The sequence below is a fragment of the Quercus lobata genome, chromosome 2 (genome assembly GCF_001633185.2).
Source record: "Quercus lobata isolate SW786 chromosome 2, ValleyOak3.0 Primary Assembly, whole genome shotgun sequence".
NCBI lineage: Eukaryota > Viridiplantae > Streptophyta > Magnoliopsida > Fagales > Fagaceae > Quercus > Quercus lobata.
The window spans coordinates 21,195,029-21,206,917 of NC_044905.1; the positions used below are offsets into that span (position 1 = coordinate 21,195,029).

The following is an 11,889-nucleotide window of genomic DNA, read 5'->3' on the forward strand; positions in this document are numbered from 1 at the left end:
ATCAAGATACCAACCAGTTTTAGGTGTAGGCGGGGATTGAATCCTAAATCTCTTATTCAACCATCAGAGATTTTATCAGTTGAGTTAACTAAAATCCACTTTACCGTCTCTTTGAATGGATTCAAATGAATATATAACAAAATGTTGAATATTCTGAACCAATTTATAATTGAATTGTTGAATTGTAATATTTTTTTTTGAAGTAGAATTGTAATTTTATTATAAATTAACATATCATTAATACTTTAATAAATAAATAAAACATATCCTTATTGCTAGATATCATTCATTGACTGAATGAAAAGTAAACATTCAAAAAATACTGATTCTCAAAAAAAAAAAAAAAAAAAAGCAATACAAATTAACATATGATTAATTCTTTAATAAATGAATAAACATATCCTTGTTGCTAGATGTCATTCATTGGCAGAATGAAAAGCAAATATTCAAAAAAAAAAAAAAAAAAAGAGCAACCATAAGCCAATGAATTTTTTTTTTTTTTAATGAACCTAAACCAATGAAAGTATGACATATCTAAACATTATATTTTTTTTCCTGAACACACTTGTTTTCATTTTATTTAATTATCCTTTCCTTGTCCCTGCTATATTCATATTAAAATCATATAGAGCAATATGAAGACATGTGGAACTTGAAAATACCAAAAAAAAGAAAGACCTATATCTGGAATTCAATTAGAAAACTATTATACTATATTTACAGAAAAGAACCTAAATTTTGACACGACTACACTACAAAAAGAAATTGAATTTTGACACGACTACACTACAAAAAGAAATTGATGTTAAAATAGGATTAGTCCAGCTAATGAGGCACAATTCTCAAGAGAGATCTATTTATACCATTTTTGTCATAATTCTTCATGTAGCCAGTTATGAGTAAGAGGCATGAACTAATATAAACTAACAACTTTTTTTTCTTTCACTTACAACTCATCATAACTAACAACTTTTTTTTCTTTCACTTACAACTCATCATGTGATAATTGCAACAAAACTTAAACGTGTTTATGACATTTTTCAACTTATCATAATGAGTAATTCTTAAATATTTTAGAAATACAAAAAATGATATTCTATCTTCTCACATTTATAATAAAGTGCACTTATCAAATTTTTAATAACTTGCTCTAAATAAACAATTTTCCCATCACAACTCACCCTCACAAAGTCAAAATCAATTGGCAACAAAAGCGTCATTTTATCATACAAATTGGTACTATATTACTATTGACTTTTGGGATTTTTTAGAAGGAGAAAGGTTCTCTGCAAACTGAGTTGCAGGAACTCTCTTCAAACCGTGAGGTGTCAAATGGAGAAAATGAAACCTGGCCTTTAATAAAAAAAAATATAACGGGAGAGTGCTAAACGTTTGGATTAACGGAGTTCACTTGAATTTAAATTTTAGTGAGTGAACCAGGTGTCATTTTTTCCTTTTGACAACTCACGGTTTGGAGAGACTTCTCTGCAACTCAGTTTGCAGAGAAACTTTCTCCTTTTTAGAAACGAAGGTTTTGATTACTTCCACGTAAGGAAGGGTGTAAGTGTAACTATAAAAATAGTCCGTTAGTATCGAATCAAAAAAGAAAGAGAGAGAAAGAGTACAAATTCCAAGTTCCAGAGAGATCGCATAAGGTTCGGAAATGTTGAATTTCTCTCTCTGATGACACACCCTCTCCTCCATTTCCAACTGCCAACACACACACACTCACACAAACAAACACACCTTCTCTATCGTCTCTCGCGTTTTCATAGTCGCCATAAAAAAAAAAGACATCTCTCTCTCTCTCTCTCTCTATCACTTTGATCATTTTCTGTGAATAGAAAGATGGCGGGAAATGATTGGATAAACAGTTACTTGGAGGCGATCCTGGACGTCGGGCCGGGTCTGGACGACCCGAAGAAATCGTCGCTGTTGCTTCGAGAGAGAGGACATTTCAGTCCCACTCGATACTTCGTCGAGGAAGTCATCACCGGCTTCGATGAGACCGATCTCCACCGATCCTGGGTTCGAGTACGTCTCTCATTTCCTTAAATTTTTGAATTTCATTCATTCATGTTTGTTTTTTGATCTGAAAATTCAAATGGTTTAGGCTGCGGCCACCAGGAGTCCACAGGAGAGGAACACGAGATTGGAGAACATGTGTTGGCGGATTTGGAATTTGGCTCGCCAGAAAAAACAGGTCATATATATATATATATATATATATATATATTTTTTTTTTTGATCTGAAAATTGAAATGCTTTAATGTTCGTCTTTTTTTTTTTTTTTGGATTTGTTACGGTACAGACAATGCTAAGTAGATTTTGTTACTATGCTATGAATTTCAATACTTGTGATCTGGTTGATTATTCAAGTTGCAAATTTTCTCTTTTGGTTGCCTGAGTGAGCTGATGAATGATTGTGCACGGTGTGTTACTAGTTATCTGGTAATTTTTGTCATTCTTATTGATGAATGGTTGTGTTGTGCCTTGTGTTCACATATTAACGTCCACTCTAAGAAGCATGGACTCGGATGCGAACACTAACACGAACACAGCATGACTTAAAATTTCTTCAAAATTGAGACACGAATATATATATTTATTTATTTATTTATAGGATTTTATTCTAAGTATTTTCCAAGAGCTTTGTAGCTAAATTGACACCTAATGGCCAGGATTCAAATCTCCCCACCTCCATTGTTGTAACTATCAATTATTGAAAAAAAAAAGTTCTTAAATTAAATAACAACTATAAAAATCTATAAAACAATGGAGTGTCCCTTGTGTGTCGGATACGAACACATCAAGGGATTGAAGTGTTTGCACTTCTTAGTATCCACTATTGTTTCCGTTGTTCTTTTGAGCTCTTTTATATTATGAACTAAGCTTTGAAAATGTCTCCTCACAAACAATGGAGAAAGCAAGCTTTAGAATATGTGACTTATTATCACTTTTGTATTGCTCAGATTTTGACAATTGTTAGCCTTTTAGGGCAGTAATGAGAAACCAATTGATAGTTATGATTGATCATCATAATAACTAGTTGGATATATTTCTTAAGCATGTGCTTATTAAAGAATAAAAACCCAAATCTTTTTTCCCTCCAATAACACTTAAAAACTTTGTGCTGATGATGTTATCTTGATCAGTTTGAGGGAGAAGAAGCTCAGCGTGAAGCTAAGCGCCATCTTGAACGTGAAAGAGGCCGCAGAGAGGCAACAGCTGATATGTCAGAAGATTTGTCTGAGGGTGAAAAAGGAGATTTGGTTGGTGATCTTTCAGCTCATGGTGATAGCACTAGAGGAAGAATGCCTAGAATCAGTTCTGTTGATGTTATGGAGAACTGGGCCAATCAACATAAGGAGAAGAAACTCTACATTGTGTTAATAAGGCATGAACTAAAACCTTTTCATGCTTTAAGTTTATATGAGGTTTTATGGGGGCATATTATGAAATTTGAAAGAAGTTTATTTTCTCTTTTTTTTAGACATAAACAAAAATTAGGTATGACATTGAAATGAAAATCTTTTTAACAAGCAGTCTTTATGCAGCCTTCATGGCCTGATACGTGGTGAAAACATGGAGCTTGGTCGTGATTCTGATACAGGGGGTCAGGTAACTTTTAGCAATAAATTTTTATTTGCTTTTGAGAACCATATATTGACTGATCGCTTACAGTGGATCTTGAATGATATCTTTTATGATCAGGTCAAGTACGTGGTAGAACTTGCCAGGGCCTTAGGTTCAATGCCAGGTGTTTATCGGGTCGACTTGCTGACAAGACAAGTGTCAGCTCCAGATGTAGATTGGAGTTATGGTGAACCAACAGAAATGCTCAATCCAGTAAACTCTGAGAATTCAATGCAGGAGCATGGGGAGAGTAGTGGGGCATATATAGTCCGTATACCATTTGGCCCAAAAGATAAATATATTCCTAAAGAACTCCTTTGGCCCTACATTCCTGAATTTGTTGATGGTGCACTTCACCACATTCTACAGATGTCCAAAGTTTTGGGCGAGCAAATTGGTGGTGGGCAACCAATCTGGCCTGTTGCAATCCATGGACATTATGCAGATGCAGGTGACTCTGCTGCTCTCCTGTCAGGAGCTTTAAATGTACCTATGCTTTTTACTGGCCATTCTCTAGGACGAGATAAGCTTGAACAACTTTTAAAGCAAGGACGACAATCAAGAGAAGAGATAAATTCAACATACAAAATAATGCGGCGGATAGAAGCTGAGGAGCTAGCTCTTGATGCAACAGAAATTGTTATAACCAGCACTAGACAGGAGATAGAACAGCAATGGCGCCTATATGATGGCTTTGATCCAATACTAGAACGCAAACTGAGAGCAAGAATAAAAAGGGGTGTGAACTGTCATGGCAGGTTTATGCCTCGCATGGTTGTAAGTAATAAGAACTGTTCCCAAATTTATTATTAGACTCACAGGTTTTTTTGTGAATATAAAGCAAGTTTGATTTGGTTGCACTAACTTGATATCATTTGTATTTTGAATTGCCAAAAATTGTCTAGGTAATTCCACCTGGGATGGAATTCCACCATATTGTTCCACATGATGGTGATATGGATGGAGACGTGGAAAGAAATGAAGATAGTCCTTCTTCTCTTGACCCACCAATTTGGTCTGAGGTTATGACTAGTCTTTCTTACCATTGTTTTGTTGGTGATTGTTTGAGAGCCTATAATTTACTGCCAATTCAATTTTGTTTGTCCCACGGCAAATACTATGTTAAGAAACATTTTCTTGGTGCAGGAGTTTTGATTTTAATATCAATCTTGTTGATTTTGATTTGGCAGATTATGCGTTTCTTTTCCAATCCGCGCAAGCCTATGATACTTGCCCTTGCGAGAGCAGACCCTAAAAAGAATATTACAACTTTAGTCAAAGCATTTGGAGAATGCCGCCCATTGAGGGAACTTGCTAACCTTGTCTGTACTAATCCTTGAACTGTATCCTGCCTATCAAATATATATATATATATGTGTGTGTGTGTGTGTGTGTGTGTGTGTATCAATTTTGATGACCCACTTAAAAGGGATTTACCTTTCAATATCTCCCCCCCCCCCCCCTCCCCCCAATCCCGACATAAAAAATGTCTTAAATTGCATGCCAATAATTTCACTTTATTTGTTGTTGTAAATTTGTTGCAGACATTAATCATGGGAAACCGTGATGATATTGATGAAATGTCTAGCACAAATGCATCTGTTGTTCTGTCAATTCTTAAGCTGATTGACAAATATGATCTCTATGGACAAGTGGCATACCCTAAACACCACAAGCAGTCTGACGTTCCTGACATTTATCGTCTAGCGGCAAAAACCAAGGTACTGATTTCTAATCTATTTTTCAAATTGTGGTGAGAGTCAGATCTACTGGTTGAACTTCCGTAAAGAAAAAGATATTTGCATAAACTATGGTATGATTAGATCATTGGTGATTTCATTGATGTATATGCTTTGCCCTTAGCTCTTCTAGATTCTTTTGTTCCTTTGCATAATTTCTTTGTAGTTTTGGTGAAGTGCAAAAGAAATGCAAAGATTCACTTGCTGGCTTTCTTTACTAGGTCACACACACACATTTGAAATAGAAATTTATAAAGACAAGAAAAAGTAATAGGTATACAGGGAGATCTTCTTTAGCTCAATAAATAGTATTAGAATAACTTAAAGAGAGGGAAAAGGCACATGAAAATTAAGTAACTGAAGAAGGAAATCCTGGTATTTATTGCCAATAAACTCTAGCTCAAATAGGACTTCCCTCATAAGAACAACGTGGAGGGTAAGGTTGTGATTTCAAGACTCACTGTGTGCTGCGGAAATTAACAATTTTAAAAAATAAAATGAAATCTTAATATTTATGAAATGGTAATAGAGGCATGTTATGTCTTAGGTATTTAGAACTTTCTAATTAAGCTATTTACTTGATATTACAATACAGAAGCCTCCAATAATCAGTTTCCATATGCGCCTTCTTGTGTAAAGTCAAGCTGAACTGAATTTTGGAATATTTTAGCTTGTTTCAGCAGAATATTGATCTATCCAGATGCCAAAGACTGTGTGTGCATGTCAGGCTCAAGTTGGTTCTAAATTTGGTTGAGCATGTTAAGTTTGGTTCATTTAGCTAAGTTAAGGCTGTGCTTTGGCTCGCATGGTAACTAGCGTTCAAGCTTGGTACCGGTTAAGGTCAAAAGAGGGTCCCCCCACCCCCTCTTTTCCTTTCAGTTGTCCAAGAAGGAGGTGGCTGTTCTGGAGTTTGGAAACTGGGAGAAGGAGAGATAGTCATTGGTGCTGCCATTATCTTCAGGGCCTAACTGGGCTCCATTAGGGGAGAAAATGGCCATTTTGTCTTAGATTTTGGGACTCAAATATAAATCATAGGTTAATTAATGAATAGAAAGAGAATGCAGGGCTGAAAATGACAAGAAGACCACTCAGTTAAGCAGGACACCCTTCTCTAATGCATTAGGGGGAGGGAGTAAGTGTTACTATTTACATGTTGATTTTTTTGGAATAGGTCTGGGCTAAATTAAATTTCTATTTGGTCAAGAGAACTCATTTTTTCAACTCTTCTAATTTGTTTCCCTCTCACTAAGTTATTCATCTCAGCACCATATTGATTCAGCTCTCTTACCAGAGAAAATTATTTGGCTCAATATTCTTTAGTACATGTGTTGTTTAACCCATCATCTCAATAATTTTGTTCTTGTAGGGTGTTTTCATCAATCCGGCTTTCATTGAGCCATTTGGGCTTACTTTAATTGAGGTGCTTCTCTTTATCTTTTATCAGAATGCTTTACTTTTTAGATGTTATTTTATGCAAAATCCAACCGTCTTTCCTCTTCTGTGCAGGCAGCAGCTTATGGTTTGCCTATTGTTGCCACAAAGAATGGTGGTCCTGTTGATATTCATAGGGTGTGTCCATCTGTGGAGCCTTCCTATTACTTAAAAGGAATTTCTCATCTGTTTATTGGAGTCATATACAGTCGAAGTTTAATTGTAGCTTAAAATACTGATGATGGACTTGTTACAGGTTCTTGACAATGGTCTACTTGTTGACCCCCATGATCAGCAGTCTATTGCAGATGCTCTTCTGAAACTTGTTTCAGATAAGCAACTTTGGGCAAAATGCCGGCAGAATGGACTGAAAAATATTCACCTTTTTTCATGGCCAGAGCATTGTAAGACATACCTATCTCGAATAGCCAGTTGCAGACCAAGGCAGCCACAATGGCAAAAAAGTGATGTTGAATATGACAATTCAGAAACGGATTCACCCGGTGATTCCTTGAGAGATATACAAGATTTATCTTTAAACTTGAAGCTTTCATTGGATGGTGAGAAAATTGAAGGGGGTTCCAATCTTGATAATGTTTTAGATACTGAAGAAAATGCTGTTGATGAAATAAGTAGAGCAGAAAATGCTGTTTTGAAATTGTCTAGGGGTGTTATAGAAGGCACACAAAAGGCTGCATCCGCAGAGAGAGCAGACAATAATGTCGGCCCTAGTAAATTTCCAGCATTGAGAAAGAGGAAGTATATATTTGTAATTTCTGTGGATTGTGATACAACCTCAGATCTTCTTGAAATTATTTCAACAGTTGTTGAGGTAGCAGGGAAGGACAGGGATGCAGGATCCGTTGGGTTCATATTGTCAACAGCCTTGACCATATCAGACATACACTCTCTTTTGATCTCAGGAGGCTTGAGCCCAACCGAATTTGACGCTTTTATCTGTAACAGTGGTAGTGAGCTCTACTATCCATCATCAAGCTCTGAGGACAGTCCTTCTGGGCTTCCCTATGTGGTAGACTTGGATTATCGTTCACACACTGAATACCGCTGGGGTGGAGAGGGTTTGAGGAAGACTTTGGTACGTTGGGTTGCTTCTATCAATGATGGAAAGGCAGAAGGACAACTTGTTGAGGAAGATGAATCAGGATCGACCATGCATTGCTATGCATTTAAAGTGAAAGACCCATCATTGGTAATATTTCTTTTTATTTTTATATGTGAAAGACTAATAGCCAAAGTGGTGTTTCCCCCAATCCACCCTCTCCTTTCTCTCTCATTGATATAAAACCCATATCTTGCACTGTTGGTTTTTATAGCAATCTATTTTTAGATGGAGAATTTTACTTATATTTATAAGGTTTGTTGATTACTGATTCTTATTTTTAGAATTTTCAAATTTTAGTAACTATTTTGAAATCACAGATTCCCCCAGTTAAGGAACTTCGGAAATTGATGAGAATTCAGGCTCTCCGATGTCATGTTATATACTGTCAAAATGGTCCAAAGCTGAATGTAATCCCCGTGCTGGCCTCTAGATCCCAAGCCCTCAGGTATGCATGTAGAGGTTTTCTATTTTTTAAAGTTGCACAGCCACCTTGTTTCTTTGTTATTTTTTCTTCTTTTTTTTTGGCACCTTATATGATGCAATAGTTCTCAACAAATTCATAGAAAGTGTGTTGCACATGTTAGAGCTGAGAAGTGTTATTACCTGTTCAGTATATTTTATTAAATAAAAAAGATTCAAAAGCATAAAGACAAGTGGGAAATCCATTAAAATGCTGTCATGATATTTATTATATAATATAATATTGGGGGAAAAAAAAAACCCTCTCCTCAAAGGCCGGCCTCAAGAGGGATTGGCTGATTGGCATCATTTCCAAAAATGCTTGGTATTGGCATTTAGCTTTGGCATGCCTTCTGGTTCTTCACTGGGTGTTGCCAGTCTCCACCATCCTTAATTTGTGGTATAAATTGGTGGTTGCTTAGGAAGTGGTACCAGTTATGTACAGAACAGAATGAGAGTAAATATAGCTGAGATAAAGTGGGCCAATTCTGTCAGTGATGATTAATTGCAAATGCTCAAGAGAAATATGCCTTTGATAAAATTGATGGTGGAAAGTATTTAAATGGCAGAATTCTAGTAGTCATCAAAATTATTTGTTCAAGCTCTTCAATCCTGATCCAAGCTACCGATATAGGTGAAATTTTAATCTTTAGCACAGCTTAAAAAATGTGGGTCTATAGGCAGGTTTATGTAGATATTCAGATGTGTTCTTGGCTTTGAGTTATTGAAGCATTATTGGAGAAATTCTATTAGTTGAATCATCATAATCCTTATGAAAACTATTCCATTGGCTGTCAAATTTAAAATTTGTTCAATCAGCCTTAGGGTCCACAACACATAATTTGATCTCAAGATCCTTATTGCAGGAAGTGAGCCACTTGTATACTCATTGCTTTTCAATTTAATACACTCTGTTTAGAGGTACCTTATATTGATTGACCTGGAACTCTGGGTTGTGATTTGTGATGAATTGATATAATTACTTAAAACAAAGCTAATCATAGATATTGTTTACCCTTGAATGTCTAACTGACGTATGCTATAAGCATCACTAAACTAAGTAAGGTCATCTTGAGTACATTGAGAAGATAAGTCTATACAAGCTTTGATGAGAACAAAAGTACTCATTCAATTATGGGGGGGAAAACATTTGAGGCACATGATCCAAACTTTCTATTTTTAATGTGCAAAACATTCTATCCTCCCACTTCTCACTTCTGTTTCTTACTGTTCAATGTCTGATGTTTTCTTTGGGATTACATGCCATGCATATGTTCTCTATATTTTATGGAGATCAATTATAGAGTACTAATACATCCTCTCCAGGTATCTGTTTGTCCGCTGGGGCATGGACCTGTCAAATACTGTGGTCTTTGTGGGAGAGTGGGGGGACACAGATTATGAAGGATTGCTTGGTGGTGTCCGTAAGACTGTGATATTGAAGGGAGTTGGTACTGGTGCACATAAGCTTCATGCTAACAGAAATTATCCTCTAGAACATGTCTTTCCATTTGATAGTCCCAATGTTGTTCAAACTGAGGGATGTAATAGTGAAGACATTCGAGCATCATTGGGGAAACTAGGGGTTCTTAAGGGGTAGATCATTCTAGCTCACGAGCTCCTAGTGTTTTGGAATCTATAAATTTTGTATTGAATATCTGGCTGTCTTATATTATTGACTTGTCATTTCGGATTTTGATATCTTCTTCAAGCCCCACAACTTTCCTCAAAATCTTCTCGTTTGGAAAATTTCTACAAAATGAGTAATTTGTGGTGATTTCCCTTTGAACCCTTTGTCTACTCTTTCTTCTCCTTGTTTATTCCAGCTTTAAAGCTATCAACCCTTCTTAGTCTGTTAGTCTTCAAGAATTTCCTTCTTCCCTAGCTTTGGTACTTTAATAACAACATTTGTTCTCAGCATGATCATTGTGATTTATTTTTAATTTTACACGTTGGTTCTCAGCGAAGGATGTTCTTCACTTCATCTGTTCTATGTGATTGTAGAAGAGGAAACCTCTGCTTGTTCTGCTGTGTTTTCTGTATTTAATTAATTCTCCTTTCGTATCTGCTAATGTGCCTGGGGAACATGAAGTGGACTTTGGTGTAAAACTTTTTGGTGTTTGTATAAATTTGTCTTCACATCAGATTTCAATGTATGCGAGAGCTTTTTTCTCATACATGAATGTCATTGAAGTTTGATGGAGGGTTTTGTTGATGAGATTATCTTCATTGTATTCATTCTGCAATCTGTCTGAGTAGAGCATATACTGGCTGTGCTTAGTGGCGCTCCTCAATGAGTGCCGGATTAGTTAAAAGCCTCTTGACATCGATATCTTAATACAACAACACAGATGAAACAGGTACAGGCTACCATTACCTCAGCCACAACTGGCCTATTAGTGGAACCCTACAGTTATTTATATCGACTAGGCTTTGCGATTTGAGGGCTGCGATTACTGCCCATTATTTGGAGGAAAACTAAGGAAAATACTGCCATTGGGCGGTGGTGTGTGATTCTGCGATGATTTTTACCATTTGTGGCATTCCTCATGCAAATCCTGTAGCAGAATATTTTCCGAAAACGATATATCGTCATTATTCTTCCAAACTAAATTAAATTTTTTTCTTGCCTCGGAATTCAACTGTTTAGATTGCCAGATCACACTGGTTTTTGTCTTTTTCTTACGTTAGCTTTACCAAGTAGGAGCTATGAATCTTATGAGAAGGTGAGGGAAACGAAGAAAATCATAATGACCTGCACATTGACCTCTTTATATATATTTATATTTCATAGGAAACACTGATACAATTCATGTTTTCGGTATTAAACTTACATCTTTGCAATCTGCCATTTAGAAAGAATTGGCCATGATGATCCAAGAAAGTTCCTTACACCAGGAAAAAAACCTGTTTATGAGCCACTTTTATATTGTGGATTTTGCAACCAGTATGCTGTATATCATGAACATGCATGTAATGATGATTCTCTATGGGATCCTTACGATGGTTATCCTTCTGATGCCCTTGATACTGATTAAGTTCTCTCAGTCCAGACAGCTAACTAGCCAATGCACTTGTTACAAGCCTGTTTAGACAAGTCCTATTAGTAATATGTTAGATGATTGATTGCAAGATTGATTCCCCTATTTGTTTAGCCTGCACAACGGCCAAAATGCTACAATACTTACCCATTGGTGAAATTCCCACTATTGTTTCACACTACTGCCCCATGATGATCTTTTTGAAAAAGAGATTCTTCATGATTTCTGTCATTTCAAACTCTCTTTCAGCAAGCTTTGGACACTAGTTATTGCTCCTGCAAATTCCTCATAATCTCCTGCTAATTCCTCATGATTTAGTCAAAAAAGTGAAAAAAAATCATTAATCAATTATTTGCATAAAAAGCGTAGTGAACAATACCGATGAACAGTAATCAGTGAACAGTAAAAAGTGAATAGTGATTTTTTTCACTTTTTTTACTAAATCATGAGGAATCAGCAG

General features: G+C 36.1%; 1 protein-coding gene across 1 annotated transcript; it reads left to right on the forward strand.

Annotated features, from left to right (window-relative positions):
* Nucleotides 1-1,627: 1,627 nt before the first annotated feature.
* LOC115974921 (probable sucrose-phosphate synthase 1) lies at nt 1,628-10,607 on the forward strand. Its single transcript, XM_031095497.1, has 13 exons — nt 1,628-2,034; nt 2,114-2,203; nt 3,156-3,397; nt 3,558-3,621; nt 3,715-4,413; nt 4,542-4,658; nt 4,827-4,958; nt 5,181-5,357; nt 6,742-6,795; nt 6,882-6,944; nt 7,063-8,016; nt 8,247-8,374; nt 9,715-10,607. Exons 1-13 carry the CDS (start codon nt 1,849-1,851, stop codon nt 9,986-9,988), a joined length of 3,180 nt encoding a protein of 1,059 aa, XP_030951357.1. The 5' UTR covers nt 1,628-1,848; the 3' UTR covers nt 9,989-10,607.
* The last annotated feature ends 1,282 nt before the right edge of the window (nt 10,608-11,889 follow it).

Bases quoted from the DNA above. Each gene is read 5' to 3' on its own strand.
- LOC115974921 (XM_031095497.1), top strand. From the start codon at position 1,849: ATGGCGGGAAATGATTGGATAAACAGTTACTTGGAGGCGATCCTGGAC. The intron at 2,204-3,155 runs GTCATATATATA...TATCTTGATCAG, and splicing joins TGGCTCGCCAGAAAAAACAG to TTTGAGGGAGAAGAAGCTCA. The intron at 6,945-7,062 runs GTGTGTCCATCT...GACTTGTTACAG, and splicing joins GTCCTGTTGATATTCATAGG to GTTCTTGACAATGGTCTACT.